General features: G+C 40.4%; 1 protein-coding gene across 3 annotated transcripts in view; it reads right to left on the minus strand.

Moving 5' to 3' along the window:
- Positions 1–20,043, minus strand: part of DOCK4 (dedicator of cytokinesis 4) — a 437,391-nt gene that overhangs the window by 57,251 nt on the left and 360,097 nt on the right. For 2 of the 3 annotated variants that reach the window (XM_004741945.3, XM_004741943.3), the window contains exons 29-35: positions 19,801–19,901; positions 19,302–19,360; positions 11,289–11,437; positions 9,499–9,584; positions 4,975–5,001; positions 4,735–4,830; positions 3,820–3,880 (exon numbers count right to left, since the gene is read on the minus strand). In XM_004741945.3, the coding sequence (XP_004742002.2) occupies positions 3,820–3,880; positions 4,735–4,830; positions 4,975–5,001; positions 9,499–9,584; positions 11,289–11,437; positions 19,302–19,360; positions 19,801–19,901 (579 nt within the window). The remainder of the gene's footprint in view (positions 1–3,819; positions 3,881–4,734; positions 4,831–4,974; positions 5,002–9,498; positions 9,585–11,288; positions 11,438–19,301; positions 19,361–19,800; positions 19,902–20,043) is intronic. The other variant, XM_004741944.3, reaches the window with a different exon arrangement.

A 20,043-nucleotide genomic window follows, 5' to 3' on the forward strand; every position in this document is an offset into this window, starting at 1 on the left:
TTTTGGTAAGGTAGTATTCAGAGTTTCTAGCTTGTGCTGGGGTCTCAATACTTCCAGTAAAGGGATTATTAACAATAGATTTCGAACTATTATTAGAGGGGCATGTTTATGGAAAATATTTTGTTTATTTTTTAAGAAAGTACCTGAAGCTTACCAATCTTCCCTAAAATGTTTTAACATTACTGATGAAAAATTCAACTCTGACTTACCTGGACCCATTATGTTGGGTTTTTAAGGGTATAAGCTATAAACACCCACATGTACTCCTCTACCACATCGTACAAAATACCTTAGACCTCACTGAACTTAGTAAACAGGAAGAAAAATGTACATGACATGAGGTTCCAGCAAAAGCAGGCTGCTGTGAGGTTCTAAATGGGGCACTTCTTGTTGGTGGATCATTTGTACCTTACGAAATCGCTGCACAAGCCCTCTGAACTACCATCACTATTGTTGACTGATCCTGGCGGGTACGGGGAAGAAGGGAAAATGAGAGGCAATAAGGGGATAATTCTGTTGGCCTGAAGGAGTGACAGGTTTTCTTTAAGGGGGAAAGATCAGGAATTCTAAAAATCTTTTAAACGGACTAGCTAGACAGGGCTCTGGTGATGAACCAAACTAGCCAATGTGGCTGCTTAAATGGTACTTGGCTTCAAGCCCGAGGACCTTCTGTCAAATGTACCTTCTGTCCACCACCTGATACTGTCTATTCTTCAGTATGAGAACTCTTCTTACCTTGAGGCACTGACATTTAGTTGAATGCATCATAAAATTTTTTTTCTTCCAATTTATGCCATTATCCTCCCCTTTTCCTCTTGTCTCCTATAGATCTTGGCATTCCTTAAAAATCTAAGTAAATAATGCTATTCGCATCTCTCTTATTATGGCCAAAATCATTTTAATTAGCAAGAACTATTGTACCGTAAACATAAGTCTAACAACCCCACAGCAGGCTTTTTACATTATTAAGGGATGATTCGCTCTAATAGCTTTTTGGTAAGAAGCAGCATTTTTTTTTGAGAACAAAATAAGTGATCACTCTGTAAATGAATAATTCTCCTTTAAAAAAAAAAAAAAAAAAGAAGAAGAAGAAGAAAAATCTCTCCAGTCAACAGATGAGAATTTTTCACATATGTCTGGCAAAACTTGTGACACAAAGAACAAAACAATAATTACATTTCCTAGTATGAGTCATGTCAAACATTATGCATTTTTACCAATTTAACACTACAGTTTAACTTCAATCTTGTGAAGGAAGCCAGAGCTCTCCTGAAGACAATCTGGAATTAACCCTTCCAAAGAGTTAAGGAAAATCTCTAAGAGGAAGTGAGTACCTGAAGAGAACCATATTACTACTAGAAAACATCAAGAACTTTCCATATGGACTAGAAGCTAAAAAGATTAGCTTCAAAGTTATGTATTTGGCTTTGATAATAAGCGTTCTCATACTAGTCTGAAATTAGAATAGCTTTCAAAATGTTAACATTTGGGGGGCTCAGTCGGTTAAGCTTCAGCCTTTGGCTCGGGTCATGATCCCAGGGTCCTGGGATCAAGCCCCATGTTGGGCTCTCTGCTTAGTGGGGAGTCTGCCTCTCCCACTCCCCCAGTGTATGCTCTGTCTCACTCTCTCTCTCAAATAAATAAACAAAATCTTTTAAAAAAAATGCTAACACTTTCTATAAAGACTGTTCTTGGTCAATGCAAAGCCAAAAGGATAAATTCTTCGTGTCAAGTGAATCCTACTGGGGCCACTGATTTTATTAGGTCTCTAGCTTATTCCTACTGGGGGACTACACATATTTTAGGCAGAGCATTCATTCCTTCATCCAGAGAAACAATCTCTTCTGCTACACCAACTGAGGAAGTGAACCTGGAGTCTGCATGTACCTGTTAACCTCTACACGGAGCGCACTGTGGAGGAAGATGGAGACAAGGGAAGGAGATTCTTCTGGAAAAAAGTACAGGTTGTCCTTTGAGGTTATTTATGAAACTTTGTGGTCAGCTTTGGGGAAAAGCCAGGGTTAAGCTGATGGACTAAGACTAAAAGTGACAGAGTGGGGCGCCTGGGTGGCTCAGTGGGTTAAGCCGCTGCCTTCGGCTCAGGTCATGATCTCAGAGTCCTGGGATCGAGTCCCGCATCGGGCTCTCTGCTCAGCGGAGAGCCTGCTTCCCTCTCTCTCTCTCTGCCTGCCTCTCCATCTACTTGTGATTTCTCTCTGTCAAATAAATAAATAAAATCTTTAAAAAAAAAATAAATAAAATAAAAGTGACAGAGCACTGGGTCTTCTGCCCAAACACTGATGACCAGGTAGGGATACAGAGGCAGCTTGGGCTGAGGCTCTCGAATGTGTAAAAGGCTGGCAGCAGCAGGCAAGACACTGGGAAAACACATGCAGGAGACTTAAAAGTGGTAATGATGATGCTCAAAGGTTAGACATGAGAACTCCGATGGGAGGTGAGTTGGGCTGACCTCGGGGGTCTGGTCCGGTGGCCTGAGGTCACTGTGGGGTCTGATGACAAAAATTATGTCAAAAAGTGTACCACAAGATGGGGCCAGATAGAGGACTCTCAGGTCTCACTATTTCTAGTGACTGATTTCGGAGGTGGAAAAGTGGGACAGGCGTTCACAATGAGGAACAAGCCGCGGGTGTGGTCAGGAAGGACAGAGGCATCTACCTGGAGGCGAGCCTAGTGCAGTGAGGGACACGGACTAGGGTAACTGGTAACAAAGGAGCAGAAGTCCTGTGCTTCGACGAGGGGCTGTGAAGGGAATAAACAGAGCAGACTGGAAAGACTGAAGCTGGTGAGCGAGGACAAGACAGATGAGAGTGGGGACAAAAGACACTTCTGAGGTGCCGGCAAAGAGAGACCCGCAGGGCGTGTGAGGGATTCCGACCATCAGAGTCAGAAGAACGTCTGCACAAGGACTCAGAACAGCTGTGAGGTTTCAGCTCTTCTGCAACATACGAAAAAGAAACCCTGGCTCTCACACATTTAGACCTGAAAGCAGTCACATATTTCTGTATTTCATATCTGACTAAGGGAAACTTCCAAGAGCATCAATATACCTGATATTAAAATGTAAAAAAAAAATGAATGTCTCTATGTATGGTCATTTTTCAGCTCTGCGGTGAGGATACCATCCTATTTAACACTTAGGGAGGAGACATTTTAATACAATTGAGTGTTCCAGGACAATCATGGGGTAGCCTGTTTTCCTTACATAATATTTAATTATACTCCTAAAAAATGTCCTCTTTGGGTGATCAATTAATATGCTTATCTTAGTTATGATGCAAAACTTCACAAGAATGGTATTAGACACTTAATTTGCAAACAAGTTAGTGAAAATTAGTGTGTTAAACAGAAACTGTCATTTGTTCACCAAAGAAGAGATGACTAATATTCATTAAGATGTAGAATGAATATAAAAACAAGGACAGAAACTGTCTACACAGAAGTAGAAAGAGCTCTATCCAGGGATGTTGTGCCTTTTTCTAGGAGAGCCATAAAAGACTCCCGGAGGGTAAAGTGCCACAGGATGGGAGGGGGCATCGCTCTCTGATCTCACACAGCCACAGACAGGCGACACGCTGGGGACCTTCTGCGATGTTCTGGTTGAGCATTTTGGGGGATTTAATTCAACCTGAAGCTCGCTGTGCTTCTTTTGAAAACACTTCCAAGCTCTTCTAAGAAGCATCCAGATAAAAACACATTGTAAACTAAAAACAATCGAAATAGTATTTCTGTGAACAAACAGAACGATTCTGTGAATCAAACATTAGGATACAAGGAGGAAGAGAGGAATAGTTTACTAACCAGAAGGCTCACTGTGCAGCCAATCTTTTTGCCATCTACCTCTCCCATTTTCATGCAGTCCCTAAAAACAAAAAGCAAGAGTCAAAACTTAGAACTTCCTTCCTAGGGGCAAACACAGTTTCTTCCATGGGGGTGGGACTGGGGGAGGGTAGGGGCAAGTATTGTCAGAGACCCAAGGCAATTCGCAAGTTGCCCTTGAGAAGGGGGCTCTGGGGACTAGGGGAGCCACCCCAGGCTGCAGGGTCTCAGGTGAGACACTCCTGAGCACCATTTCTGCAGCTCCCTCTCAGTAGACAGGCTCCCCTTCCCATCCCCCAGAAGGAGGGGTGAAGATGTGTTCTTATACATCTTCTTCCAGAGGGGTGGGAAGTAACTGGAAGCCTGGCCATCAACAACAAGAACTAGGGTTTCATTCTTAAAAGGAAAACACCACGCATTTAAGGGGATGAACTGCTTTAACAGTTGAGATCATTTAAAAATCAAAAAATTGCATCTAAGAAAGGTAACAGTGTGCACTTCGCATGCCACCTCCCCTTTCATTTTTTTTTTTTTTACCCCCTTTCATATGAAAGCAGCCTGACCATACAATTCTCGTTTACACTGACTTTACCCTAAAACCGAAACATTTGCTGGTGTCAACGGCTGAGTCTAAACACCAAAAAAGGTCCCTTTACTCATGGGACTCTGAGAACCTTCTCAATTCACTAAGGCTTTGAAAGAACGATCCACCAAACAAAAGAGAGAAAAAGGGGGAAAAAATGAACTAAAAACTCCGAACCAGCTAGATAAGTCCATTATCCTACTGCACAAGGTACTGGGGGCTGATGATTAACTCCAGCGGAAAGTTGACTGGATCCTGACTCTGCTTTCCCAGCTGGAGCACAGCGCACCCGAGAAGCAGGGGACTCAGCTTACCTGTAATCTAACAACCTCTCCATCAGACGAGTTACAGTGGCAATTAATGAAACGCCACTTTCCCTCCATGTTTCCCGCTCAATTTTCTTTAATAGACTGGAAAAGAAAGAATGCAGGGCATTTTCAACACTTATTTTTATCAGTCACCATGACAACCATCTTACTTTCATCAGTACCTTAAATGCCTTAGCAACCACTCCAACATCGCACAAGTAGCACGATTTGCAAACAATGTCTTACCTAGGATAGGGACCAAATAGCGGAATTCTAATCCAGGAAGCATTGACAAAGCAAATTGATTTTCAGATTATCCAAGTCATAAAATACGAACACATGCATATGATCATATTTTCAAACTATACAAGCACCCCAGAGCTCCAAGACATTCTCCCCTAGCTTCTCTCCTACACTAGCAGAGAAGTGAGCCTTACCACAGCAAATAACACCGCGAAGAGGGAAAACAGAGGACCTCTAAGTTTACTTTGAAATAAGATCTTGCTGTTATTCACATAAAAATGTTTTCCTACCTCTCGGTGGAATGCATCTTCATCCAGGCAATTTTACTGCAATGCAACTGCTAGAGGAAAATCCTTGTACAGACGGTATGACGTTTTGCGTTTTTTCCTTTCCCTTCACATTTGCCCACTCAATACATATTGTACTATCTGTGCACTCACTCAACAGTTTCATTCATTTTGTCATTAATCACAGGGGATTGTCTATGAGGCTGTTAGAGCAGGTTGGTGACAAGTACTGAACCACAACTCTCCTCCTACATTTTCCCTAATCTTAAGCACCTTGGAGCAGAGGCACTAGGTAAACACAGAATCACAACAACCAGAATAATTAGGATCTGTTTGACTTTCACTCCTGCCTCTTGGCAAATTAAGCATACACTTGGCAAAGTCTTTATGACTGAACTTTCCCCAAAAGATAAAAGTAAGAACAGAGGCACATCCTTCCCTACCCCTCCACATTGAAAGATCCTTTCTGTCTAAAATCGTTTCCTTTTCATCTTGGTTTTGGGATTACCAGAGAAAGAAAACACTTCTCACGAGCACAACCTAAGCCAATCACATATTGTGCTTAAAGGAGAAATAAACATTAAAGGAAAAAAAGCTATTCTGCCCAAACTAGCTTCCTGCCCTCCTCTCTCCCTCACTCCTTCCCCGTGCTATGTTCTTTCCCAATTTCTCTCCCGACTTCCTCTTGCTGTTGCCTTTCCAGAGCCCAGCCTTCTGCCTTGTCTCCTCATCTGTTCCCTATGTAACCCTGAGCTTTCACTTCCTGGGTTATTCTGAATTGCTTCCTGGATTAAGTGGGGGGTGGGGAGGGAGGGAGAGAAGCCCTACACCATGGGATGGAGCTTGCCCTGACTCATCTGCCAGGGATGGTCCCCTCGTCTGTTTTAAGTGAGTTTTCTTTTAAAAACCCTCTTAGCGGCCCCTGTTTCAAGCTTAAATGCCAAACTGGTCCCGAACCAAGTCCTCAAATGCAAATCTGCCTGCCAAAGCAGCGCAGGGTGATGTAGAAATTTCCCCAAGTGACAGCCCACACCTCATATACTTTATAGGCTGAAAAACAAAGAACTCAAGTTAAGTAATAATTCTAAAAATATAGGGAGACTTCTTTTGCAGGCATGAATTTCATTAATTTGCACAGCCTCCTGATGCAGTCAGAAATCAGAGCTCCACAAACCCTCTTGTAAGAAGAGGCACAGCTCCGCAGCACCTGCTTCACCTTCAGGAATCCCAGACCCAAATGGCAGGACCAAGTTTAGAACCCGATCCATCTGCTCTTGCAGCCAGGCTTGTTCTTTCTATCGGGAAGCTGGTTCTCCCAGTTTATCTGATACAAACTGAGAAGGGGAGCCTCGCGGCCAGACGAGAAGAGTCTAGCCAACTTCAGGGAGACTGTGTTTTTATTTGGCCCGTGTGCCCATGCTGAGTACACGGGGAACTCACCCGAGAACAGTGAAGGGTGATTTCTTACTGCTAGCTGATAGGCAGTGGGCCTCCCTACCAGTGGAGAGAGGGGTAAACCAGAGTCCTAGAGGATGACATAACACTCAGAAAGCTCTTACTCTGGGAAAGGGCATCAACAGGGGGAGGTAGGATCTGACCCTAAATTTGCTTCTACCTACATCACCACACAGTGGTGGTGAGGCCATCCCTCCTACAGGAAACACCTGTGTCTGTCTGTCCATGCTCTTCTTAATCCAAAAAGAAGAGCCAGACTCCTGAGATACATGTCATGTATCCACTGCTCGGCCTCCAAACTAGAATTTAATGTGTGACTGCCAAATAAAGACCTCTGGAATGACCTTACTTAATTATTTAGAGCAACATATAAGAAAGGAGGGAGAGGGATGGTGGCTCATCCAGAAAGCACCCTACTGTGTGCTCCCACAGCACATTCCCTGTGGTGTCCTCAGCCCTAGGACAGCACCTGCCCCAGGGAGGTACTCGGTAAATAAAACCAAACCAAGCAGAGCCATGGGAAGCCAAATTTAGTTCTGACACTCTATGCTGGAGAGTGTCAGTGATCTGCACTTCCAGCATTATCAAAAATAACAAATCCTGACTTCTACTTACTCAAAAAGATGGAGTATGGGTCCGTGAAGACAATGTTGGGGGATGGGGTGGGGAAAGGTGAGCTAGCTCTTAGGAAGGAAACCAATGCACAGATTTCAAGTCTCCTTCTAAGGAGGCTCTTTGGGCAACTCCTACATTTGCAGGAGGGAGGAAGCTACTTTCAGCTTCTGAACAAAACTGAAGAAGTTTTAGATATGAACTACAGAGAACAAATGAAAATCTGTACCATAATGGCATGTGTTCCCAATTGATAATGTGTGCAGTGACTCATTGTGCTTATACTAATTCGTGGTGACTTCTATTGCCAAAGAAGCACTTCATTGTTTCCTGAAACATGGCTGGCTTTTCACTCTCTTTTCTGAACCCAGGTAGTAATGATATTTAATTATCACTTTAGGTTTTATTTAAACCCAATATGCTGGTAGGAAAGGCATGAAAGAAAAATATTTATAGTAACATTTCTAATAATATGTTAAAAATCACAAAAGAAAAATAATCTCCATTGAATGAATCAGGCACCTTAAAACAGTCTTAACTTCAGAGGCTTAATATATTAATTACTGGTTTCATGCTAACGTCAAGATACATCTTCTATTTCAAAGCCTCATTTAGACACAAGCGTTCCAAATTGCAAGCTCTAGGCCTTTATTAAAGTAGAGAAGAGGCACTATAAAATGATGTATTTATTAATCTTGTGAATTTATTATAAATAATTAATCACAAATCTCCTGAGATTCATTTCGCCGAGTGCTTTCTCGTTTTACTTCTTTGTTCAAACCAAGGACTGGTAACTGAAATGAGAGCAGTTTTCAAAGGCAGTTTATTACCCTGGATGAGGCTTTAATCAGAGTTCTTGCTAAACTCCAGCTGTCATGAAACATAGGCGCTTTGTACACTAGAATGAACGAGGGCTTGGTGAAGAATTACTAAAAGTTCCAGTTTAATTGCAGTACCAGAAGAAAATGATTTTGTTCAGGAGTCAGTACAAAGAATCTATGTTATCATCACCCACCACTATTCCAAGAAATCTGGGTACCCTTCTTGGCTTTTCCTTTGAATGTAATTTTCTTAAAAGGTTCAGGGATGATTCTGAATCAGGCAAGTTGAAAGCTACCAGTCACTAATAATGCTTTCTAAATCTGGATACTAATAATACATCTACTGTTCTAAAGTAACGATCATAAAGTATACAACTTGGCATTTGGCTATCAATTCTGAAGCATGAATGGCTGGACGTGATGCCTGGGCACATACACAAGGCAGAGCATATTCTGTAACAGAAAGACGTATCGCTGAATGATTTTTGTATTTCTGAAAGAACTGTAAACATTTCCCAGGCATAAGGAGCTAGCCCTGCCTTCAAAAAGAAATATTTTATGAACATAGTCGGACTGAAAATGGCTAAGATCCATAGAAAACTGTAGAGAAAACAAGTGTTAGAATGAAAACCCTAAAGTACTAAAACACTCTTACATGTCCTCTCTGGCCATCTCACACAGTGATGAGAACTGGGTTTAGCAATTCACCCTGGACTGTGATCACATTCTATTGGCAAGGACCGCCTCAAAGTCCCCTACAGCACTCTGCAGTCGTTCTAGCTGCCATCCAAATCCAAATCACAGAATTCACTAAAAATGACTTGGTTCTGTGATACTCTAGCAAGAAACATTTAGAAAGCAATTAATAATGCTGAGTGACCAATCAGTATCAATGAATCAAATCAAGTACTGAGAAACAGAGGCCAGCTCTTAGCTTAGTCAAACTGTCAAGAAATCAGCCAAGGATATCTTGCTTTGGAGAGCAATGCACAAGAACCCGATAATTATGTCACTCTCCCCACCCCCCATCCCCCGCCCTGCCGTCTTCCCACTCTTAACCCTACTTAAAATCATTATTTTGCAGCCCTGGCTTTAATTCTTAGGATTGAAAAGATTGAGATTTGTTACGTAACACAAGTGATCTGACCTAACCAGAGATTAAAATGAGGAAAGGGGTCTAATCATCAGCATACTAAGATCCTTCACCAGAGTTAGGCAATTATCCTTTATTTCACACTCCACAGAGACAAAGCACTCCTGCGAGACCCAAGCTGCCTTTGCAGCTCTCGGGAGCTCAGCTCTGACACCAAATCCTCTGAAGGGAACCGACTGGGGAGACACGCATTACTCACATACTGTTGAAGAGTTCGCGGTACGTTTCATCACCTTTGCCTTCAGACATCAGGCTGTCCAGTTTGTCAATGAGCTTGGCTTCCACCTGAAACATACCCAAATATTACTCCCTTTCCTCTCCTTCACAAGTGGGTTCCCTAGGCAAACCAAAACGTATTTCTATCTGCAAGGGAAAAAAAAAAACACAGTAAATTTTGTGAAAGCAACATTATCATAAGCTGTGGTTAATAGCAGACACCCCCTTGGAATTCTAGGCGGCTACTTTAGATGGAGCAATGTGACTTCAAACTCCCAGAGGGTATCATCTGCTGCCACCAAAGACTTCTATTTATTGACTCAAACACACATGTTTACAGCCCAGCTTAAACACTTGAAATTTTTTTAAGAGCTATAAAAACTGGCAAGTCCTACTTACTTATTTAAAAAAAAAAAAATCACTCATGTGTAAGAACATTAGCAAAGTAACATACCCACAGACATTAATTTAAATCTTTGATGTGTTTTCTATCTATTTTCTTTCTCAAAACAGTCTGAGGTTGCACTAAATCTTTGCTCCAGTTGAGAACTTGCCTTATCCATGTGCAGATGGTAGATCCATGGAAATATTCTAAGTCAGCAATAAGCTACATGAGAGAGAAAGGACATATTTCCTGAAAACCTGCCATCAAAACATTTATATCTTCAAGAATGTAAACCCCTTGGGCCTTGAATATCAGGAAAGCAGAAATAGCCCTTCATCTGTCTGAGACAGAGAGACAGAAAGTGAAACACCCCTGCATGGCCAGAGAGAGGGAAGCAACTACAGACTGGGAGAGATACTTGACTTTGTCAAAGGACTAAGCTATTCCTTGGAATCAAATTCTAATAAGGCTATGAAGACCAAAGGAAGGAGAATGGATCTCCCCCAGGCAGATACAATTTTAAAATAGCCTTCCATTCAGTTATTCGCTTTCTTGAAATGAGGTATTGATACAGGTGATATGGCATGCTTCTGGCAGGAGGAGGGGTCTGTGGTCGCCTTCACTCACTCCCAGAGTTGATCATCATTTCTAAAATTTGAGAAAGGCTGCATGTGGAAAAGCATGGTGGGGGGTAGGGGAGCAGATCCTTCACACAGGTGACTGTGTACAGCTCAGTGAGGTGACTACCTGAACAGAAAGAAGGTGACTATTTCCAACTTGAGTGACCTGGCGCAACAAAAAGCAGCTGATTTCTTATGTAATATAGTTTTGTAATAAAGAACTTCTATTCTTTCCAAAACTGGAGCAGAGCTCTCAGAACCTATGTCAATGAAACTAATAGGCTCATCTAGAAATCTAGATGCAAGAATTTCCACTGCTTTCCTGGTTAAACTAATTATCAGCACTTCAAGCAAAAAGCGGTAAAACATACTATGCATCAAATGCTCAAAGCCTAGCCATTCACCAAATGCAATGAGCAGACCCCAGACAGGTCCATGATTTTAAGAACGGTTAGCCTTCTGATTCCTCTGTGTCGTGTCCAACTGGGAACAGATCAAGTCTCTGCCAGCTCTTCAACAGAAACCCTGGAAATCACAGAATTTTTAAGCAGAAGAGGATGTGAGAGCTTCCCCGGAGGCTCAGGGGAATACAGAACTGGAGAAGTGACCAAGGTCACACGAAGGGGAGAAGGCAGACCAGGCTGGAATCGAAGTCCCTTGAGCACTCAGTGCTCTCACTTCCCAACTTGGAGTTGAATCTGGTAGCTCAGAGATGCTCGAGAAGAACTGAAATTCTCCCCAACCGCTCTGAGAAGCTCATCCACTTACCTGTTTAAAGTTGCCACTCCGCCTCTGCTCCCAGTCCATCATATCGTGAAAAATAGGAATCATGACATTCCGGAGATCTGCCTGGGGTATCAAGGTCACTTCTAGGAAAGGGCCAATCAAGGCAGGAATAAAATGAAGCTTGTGTTCTCCTAAATTGAATAACACATTTGAGTTTTAGTATATTTAATCTTAGCAGGAGTTCAGAAAATTAATATTATTGAATTTATTTTAAATGATTGCCAAAAGTATTTTCAATTATAGTTGTCTCTCCAGGCAATAAAGTATTTCTCTAAGCAGATATACAAACCCTAGGTTTTCATAGGTTGATTAATAGTTCTCCATTTTTTATTAAAAAAATTAAGGATTTACTTTTTCACAATTTAAGAAAAAGTTCTAAGATACCATGAAAAATTATATCGCAAATTAAAAATGACAAATTAAAATTACACCAGAAGTTAAATCATCAGGAATTGGTTATGTACACTACAATACCGTCACGCATTAAAATTTGTATGCAGTCACTAAAGCTGAGGTTAAAGAAGGATAAAAGGCAAATCTTTTCAAGAGAATTAATTGAAAAAGCCAAGGTGCAATACAGTATGGACAGGTACCTCTCTCATTTAAAAAAAAAATACATATAATAATCAAGAAGATTATATCCCCCCAATGTTAACCATGAAGGTTATCTCTGGGTGGTAAGAGTAGAGTAGATTTTTATATATGAAGAAAAGTGGTCCCTGCATCATATAAATTTTCTTTTTAATTTTTAAATTTTTAAATAAACATATAATGTATTATTAGCCTCAGGGCTACAGGTCTGTGAATCACCAGGTTTACACACTTCACAGCACTCACCATAGCACCCTCCCCAACATCCATAACCCCCCCACCCTCTCCCGACCCCCCTCCATATAAATTTTTTTATGTTTTGAAACATAACACACAGCCTAAATAAAATACTAAATGGTCAACCAAAAAAAAAAGTATGTAACAATTTTCTAAAAAGATTGCACTATAACAATGGTGAACTCAAAATGGTGTATTACCAAAGTACACAAAGCATGATGCCGATACTTCATTGAAAAGGAAGGTAGAGAGCGGGAGGGACACCAGCGAGCTCATCTAGCCGATGAGCATTGAGTTCAGTCCATTACACTAATGGTCTATGTTCAATCTCACAGTCTTACTTTGATGATAAGAACACCGCATACAATGGAAAACACATTATTTCTCAAGTGCTAACCTTGACCATTGAGGCTGAAAGCATAAGACACTTAAAGCGTTCATTTAAAATCCACAGAACAGGTCGGGAAGCTGGGCACAAGAGCCCTGGGGTCATGAAAGAAGATAGTTTCCCCCTTATTATTCTTTTCTACCTCTCATCTTTTGTAGTAAGGGTCAAATACACCCAGAAAATCATGTCATTCAGAGTTACTGGCACATTTTGGAGTTACATACTTTCACATTAATGATCAATTTCTCTCTTTTGTTTTCTGTACTAGAAGGCATTAGGGTGCTCAGATACACACAACTGCAGGGTGCAAATATACACTTCACATTTATATTGACTTTAGAAGAGCTTTTAATTTTTAACTTACTTTATTTCTAATTTTTAAAAAAGATTTAATTTACTTATTTGAGACACAGATTAAGAGAGACAGAGCACAAGGAGGGGCAGAGGGAAAAGCAGACTCCCTGCTGAGCCGAGAGCCCAAGACCCTGAGATCACGACTTGAGCCAAAGGCAGACACTTAACTGACTGAGCCACCCAGGCGCCCCTAATTTTTTATTTTTTGAGAGAGTGAATGGTGGAGGGCAGAGGAGCAGAGGGAGAGGGACAGCATCGTAAGCAGACTCTGTGCTGAGCATCCGGACACAGGACTTGATCTCATGACCCTGAGGTTGTGACCTGAGTCGAAATCAAGAGTCAGATGCTTAACTGACTGAGCCACCTAGGCACCCCTAGAGGGGCTTTCAAAAGAAAGAATAGGAAAGGGAAAATTTGGAAACTGGAAAAAAATGATGGATGAGATTAGAGAGAGGGTGTTTGTGAAGTCATTGTTTTGTGACTGAAAGTACCTAGAGACAGTTCTGCCATCTTTAGGATGTGGCTCCCATTCCTTTTCCTCAGTGCTGTGGGACAATAGCAGGACACAAGTCACAGGCCCCGGCTTATCTGAAAGTCTCCTTCTTTCCAAACTCTGAGGCCACATTGTCTTTTCCTTTCTCTCTGAGATTTCATTAAAAGTAACCTGTTTCTCACCATCTCTTCATCACTTATCCATACCCATTATGTGTGAGGAATAAACTTGGCTTAGAATTCCTTTGCTTTCCTACCTTCCTCTGTGCCCAGGTACAATTTTATCTCTCCCAAGGGACTCCTGAGTTTTCCTCATCTGAGCAAGCACACCTCCTTCTTATTCATGAGAAGACACTTCCTTATTAATCTAACCTTATGCACTTTCCTCTGAAAGAATGAATCCTTTCAAGATGGACAAATGCACTGTGGCAGAATATAGAGAAGCATCAATCCGCAGTTCTTCTCCCTGTGTCTCCCCCATCCTCCCGACACACACATTTCAAGCAGGGAGCTAGCAACCAGCTTTTGCGATTGCTTTCCTCGGTTATTTTTGTCAGGGCAGAAAGCAGAAGCAACTTGAACTCAATCACTCTTCCTGTCATTTGTAAAACCCTAACCCACTCAGTGCTTATTCAAGAGATCCTGACAAGAAAGAGGAAGAGAGAAATGGGGGAAGGAGACTTCTGGCCCAGCCTGAGATGAGCAGGCCTTACACCCGGTCTGGGAGCCTGCCCCCAGGGGATGGCTGCAGGTCTCTGAGGCGGAGTCTACCACAGGCGCTGTACCCTCTGCCGAGCCACGCACTGAAGGCACCAGGAACACAGGACAAAGGTCACCTTGACATGAGACCAATAACCAGGAGGCCCTCCCCACAGTTTCGAGATTATGTAAGACACCAAATCTGTGCATAGCTTTTGGGTATGTGTGGGGAAGAGGTAATAGAAGTGGCAAGAAAGACAAAATAAAATGGAACTTCCTGCCAGCCCAAGTAGTCCTCCCTTGCCTGTTGAAATGAGACTCAGAGCTGCTACATCATTACCTACATTTTTAATCTTTCTTGAGCCTGGCATCCTTTGGCCTCTCCGAAGAAGATCACTAGCAGGTGCTTATTTATCATTGTTTCCCTGAGTATTTTTTAATTCCTTTGTAAAAAGAAAAAAGATCCTATTTATAAGCATTTTACAACCTGATTTTTTTCTTTTAAAAAGGTTGTAATGTGTATTATTTGGGGCCAGATAAGGACTACATTTAACCTGAGTAACGTACAGAATTGTTGAACCATTATGTTGTCTACTTGAAGCTGAAAGAACACTGTATGTTCATTATAGCTCAATAAAACACTTTTTTTTACTATGAAAAATCTTACAGGTGCAAAATTATAAAGAACACTAAAACAGATCCCCACATACCCATCATCTAGCTTCAACAATTAACAACATTTTTTCCAATCTTGTTTTACCTATCACTCCAAAGGTTTTTCTCTCCCCTAGGGTACTTTAATGCAAGTCTGAGACTTCATATCATTCTACTTGTACACAAATCAGTAAGCATCTTTAACAGGTGGGAATGAATGAATATATATATATATATATATATATATATATAAAACATATATATGTAATAAAGGCATTGTGATTATATATATGTGTGTGTATATATATATATATATTATACATATATAATCACAGTGCCTTTATTACCTCTAACAATGGCACACAATAATTCCTCAATCTAAAGCTTGCCTATATTAAAATTTCCCAGGGCGCCTGGGTGGCTCCGTGGGTTAAAGCCTCTGCCTTTGGCTCAGGTCATGATCTCAGGGTCCTGGGATCAAGCCCTGCATTGGGCTCTCTTTTCAGTGGGGAACCTGCTTCCCCCTCTCTCTGTCTGGCTCTCTGCCTACTTTGATCTCTGTCTGTCAAATAAATAAATAAAATCTTTAAAAAAAAATTTCCTGATTGTCCTAAAACATGTTATTTACAGTTGGTTTCTTTCAATCATAATCCAGACAAAGTCCATTTACTACATTTTACAGCCCAATTTTCTACTGATAGTAGACAGGCCACACCCACTTTTAAATCACTGTACAGGAAAGCATGAAGAGAGCCTTATTTGCTGAAAACACAGTTTGGCAACACAGAACCTGTGTAAACCTGAACAGGATCTCGCCATGTAAAACTTAATTCCTCCCTGATCAGCAAAGCAAAATTGGGAGCTGTGTATGACAACAGCAAAATAAACTTTACGTAAATGATTTCTTTTTAAACCGAAGATTTAGTATACTTTCCCCATCCCTAATTGTCAGCCACATGGTCTTGTTTTGAAGTATTTAGGGCATCTGCTACTTGGGCTGTTGGAGTTTTATATTTATGGGCACAGAACAGCCTGTTAGGGAAGTATTGATTTTTTTACGGCAGTTACAAGACGCTGTGTTTGCAAATGTGGAAAAAAGGGCCCACTTTATATTTAGTAAGAATGTTAGTTCCACTAAAAATAGCAAGAAAAATCTTAACCTTGAAGCACAATGAATGCCAAAGCTGGGACACAGTAGTCAAGACTAGCCTCTTTCTTTGTAGACTATTTTGTTAGCATAGTACTAATGTATGAAATTTGTGTGCCTTCCCCTTTCTCCTGACAGGGCATTTTTAGTCCTTCTGCTTGGAAATGAAAATACTGAGGAACAACACATTTAAGAAAAGGTATTTACTTTTCACTACTTGGTCTTTACTCTTCAAAAGTAAATTATTTTATCAAAACCACAAGGAAATGTCACTTGACACCTGTTAGGATGGCTACTGCCAAAAAAAAAAAAAAAAAAAAAAAAAAAAAAAAAGAAGAAGAAGAAGAAGAAGAAAGAAAGACAGACAGACAGACGTGGGACGCCTGGGTGGCTCAGTCAGTTAAGCACCTGGCTCTTGATTTCAGCCCCAGTCATGATCTCAGGATTGTGGGACTGAGCCCTACATCAGGCTCCGTGCCGGGTGTGGAGCCCGCTTAAGATTCTCCTTCTCCCTCTCCTTCTGCTCCACCCTGCCCCAGCCCCACCCCACTCACATACCTGTGCACATACTCTCTCTCTCAAAAAGAGAGAGAGAGAGAGAGAAAAGAACAAGTGTTGGCAAGGACGTGGAGACTGGAACCCTTATGAACTGTGAATGAGAATGTAAAACGGTGCAGTCACTGTGAATAGAGTATGGTAGTTCTGTAATTACTCCATGATCCATTGCTCAACGGTAATTCAAGGGGATATAATGATAAGATTTGAAAATCGTACAGCTCTGTGCTTAAAAGCAGACTCAATTACATGTACCCTTTATTCCTTGTTCTCAACAGAAGGTAAAAACCAACCCTGTTTCTACTTGAAGAATGCAAGTTTCCACACTTCTAGGTAAGTACTGATGACCAAAATCCGATTTAAAAATACTATTCTGTAAAATTTCTGTTTGTGTTTGTGTATTAGACTAACTGGGTATTTTCAAGTGGCAAAAAATGTATTCAGTGCTCTGAGTATTATTTCCTCTTTGCAATTTATTTTCTAAAAGTTAATGTTTTTTGTATCAAACTAAAAACCATGGAGGCTCTTGACTTCTGAAGTCATAAAGCTTCCTTGATTTACTAAAACTGACAATTTATTTTTATCAAGATTTTCTTGTCCACAGAAATCAGACAAAAAGTTTAAAATTTGAGATTTAAACACTAAGCTCTGTGCAGGTATGGTCCATTTTTTCTTGTATCTCTCCAAATAATGTGCACAGAGCCAGTGCCTCATGAACTATTCAATTAAATGTATTGTCCTGTTCCATTAAGAAAAGGATATCTGTAATTATCTGAATAAATTCTTCTTTAGCATTCCAAATACTCAACAGGACATATTTATAGGTAAACCAAATTATAGCAAATAGATTTTCATATTTCTAAGTAACAAGCTGACTTAAGGTCTAAAAGGGGTGTTAAAACAGTACTTTGAATACTTAATTTTCTTATCATTTTGTAAGAATATTTGGATGTTGGAAGAGAGGCTTCAACATTTCTGAACATTTCCCCATTCTAGTTGTTGCACAATAGCAGTGACCTTTAAAATTCACCTTGTGTTTTGGAAGTCTCAGAAAAGTCAGGACACAACTCTAGGGTAATACCCCGAAAACCAAAGAATGAAGTGAAAATTCATACCCACCCTGTATTGAACTAGGTCCTGCTGGAATCCATAGTTGAGTCTAAGGAGCCTTTTTTCATATATATATATATATATACATACACACACACACACACACACATATACATATATGTTTTTTTTTTAATATTTTATTAATTTATTTACCACAAGTAGGCAGAGAGCAGGCAGAGAGGGAGTGGGGGAAGTGGTCTCTCCACCGAGCAGAAAGCCGAATACGGGGCTCGATCCCAGGACATTAGGATCATGACCTGAGCCAAAGGCAGAGGTTTTAACCCACTGAGCCACCCAGGTGCCCCTAAGGAGCCTTCTAACAGACTGCCATAACTGAGCTAGAGCTAGCCTCTAGGGCTGGGAGAACAGAGAAAAGGGAGAGTATCTAAAGCAGTGCTTTTCAATCTTTAGCCAAGAACCACCTGGAGAACCTGTGAAAACTCAGCTGTGTCCCACTCTCTCCGTGATTCTGTTTCAGTAGAATCAACAGCTCTGGGGCGGAGCCAGATGATTTCCCTTCCTCACAAGCTCCCAGGTGCTGCTGCTGCTGGCTTATATGAGAACCAATGTTCTAAAGAGTACTGGCATAATAACATCTTGTTAAATTAATGCCAAACACAATATAGACACTACAGGGCTTTGAAAAACAACACAGAGAATGAACAAAACCTAAAGACTGAAATGAGTACTCTTCAAATAAGACAAACTCCTGCTCTTTTTGGGCTGACTCTAAAGATACATCGTGGACTTCTGGCTGGCCTTAGACAGCTGGAGGTTGCTTTCAAAATGCCAACTCACTTTTATTTTCTGAAATTACCAGCAAGTACCGAACACTGGGCTCAGTTTTATATAACAAGTCTTCCTCAAATTGCTATGAATATTGCTATGCATATATTGGTCTAAAATCACTCTGTAAATAAATGGAAGTAAAACGCTAATGGTTCTGTTTTCATTTACAGAAAACAAATCCTGCCATTTCCAAGTTGTACTTGGGTGAGTCCAAGAGGAGAGATACTTTTAGATCATTACATATTCAATTCAAATAGGCCCATCACTTTAATGAATCATAAGAAGTTTACCATGCAGTAATAGTAAATGAATGCTATAAACTTGCATAGTTAGCATACAAAATTTAAAAAGTTGGAATCTCTAGAAAGAAACCCTATGCCAATGCGATGGTAAAACAATCTGTTTTCCAAATATTATTCTTCTCCAAGCAACCAGGTCTGGGTCATCAATTTGCCAGAGCAGTACGCTCTATCTGCTGTATCGGATTAACCAGATAGAATCTAATAGTTTCTTAGCAACTGCAGAGGCTTTAAAATCCTTTGTATATACTCTTTATGATATAGATCCATGGTGTTTTTAAGAGTTCTGGTGCACGAGTCGGTGTTTCATAAATTTAATTCTAAATATGTTATGATTCATAGACTCAGCTCAGAGTACTAGAAATTTTGAGTTGTTACAATCCCAAATTCTGAAAGGTTAGCTCATTACTGAACACGTGTGTATTATTGGAGCAATGCTAGATAATAAAATTTATCATTTATTAATAATGAAACACACAAAGGTAAGATGAGTTTTCAGACAGATACCAATTTTAAAAAGTTAGTTATAACCATATTCAATGCCCAAATATCAATTACATTCTAAGGATGACTTTACTGATCTAAACACTGTCACTTGTACGTTGTCCTTCTTCATTTATACACTTAAAAGTACAGTGACAAACTGCACAATGGAGGTGGCTTCTCTTTCCATTACTTACCAAGGTTTTGCCACATGCTGAAAATTTCACAACCCATTGTGACGCGCATGTCCCCATACCTGAAATAAAACAGAAAGCAAATCTGATACAAAGTCTTCAAAACAAAGAAGTATTTGTGTCTCTTTGGGACAGAGAAGTATTTTTGTCTCTTCTGAATTAAAAGACACTATATTTGTAATTAAAGATAGTTAATGTAGATGTCTTGATGCTTCTAATGCAAATCCTTATATAAATCCTTTAATGAAATAGATTTGTCCTCTAATTAATTTGCTACTATAACACACTAATTTCTGAAAGATGGAGCTCCCTCACCCAAAAAAAAGTATAAATAAGTTCAAAATTTCCAGAAAAGATTGCTTGTCCTCTTGCTCATTGCCTCTCCACTGTCATTTCCAGTTACAGATACCTAATTTATGAATCATTTAAACCAAATGCCCTCTTAAAGGCATAACATTTGATTTGCCTCGTATTCCCCACCCAATTATACATTGGTACTTACTTTTCTAACACCTTCTTCTTTTTGGAAGGTGTGAACATCTCTAACTGAAGACACAACTGGTTGATAAAAATGACGGCAAGGTAAAAGTAAGAATCCCAAATCTAAAACAAGAACAAAACATTTAAATGCTATAGTTTACAAAAATATTGACAGATTAAGTGACATATCTTGGATTTGCTTCAAACGTGGTGAGTGGATGGAGGTAGAGTTGAAGTAAGATCGGCCCCGTGTGGATAATAGTTT

This window comes from Mustela putorius, unplaced genomic scaffold (assembly GCF_011764305.1).
Source record: "Mustela putorius furo isolate JIRA1106 unplaced genomic scaffold, ASM1176430v1.1 tig00003845_pilon_pilon_pilon, whole genome shotgun sequence".
Lineage (NCBI taxonomy): Eukaryota > Metazoa > Chordata > Mammalia > Carnivora > Mustelidae > Mustela > Mustela putorius.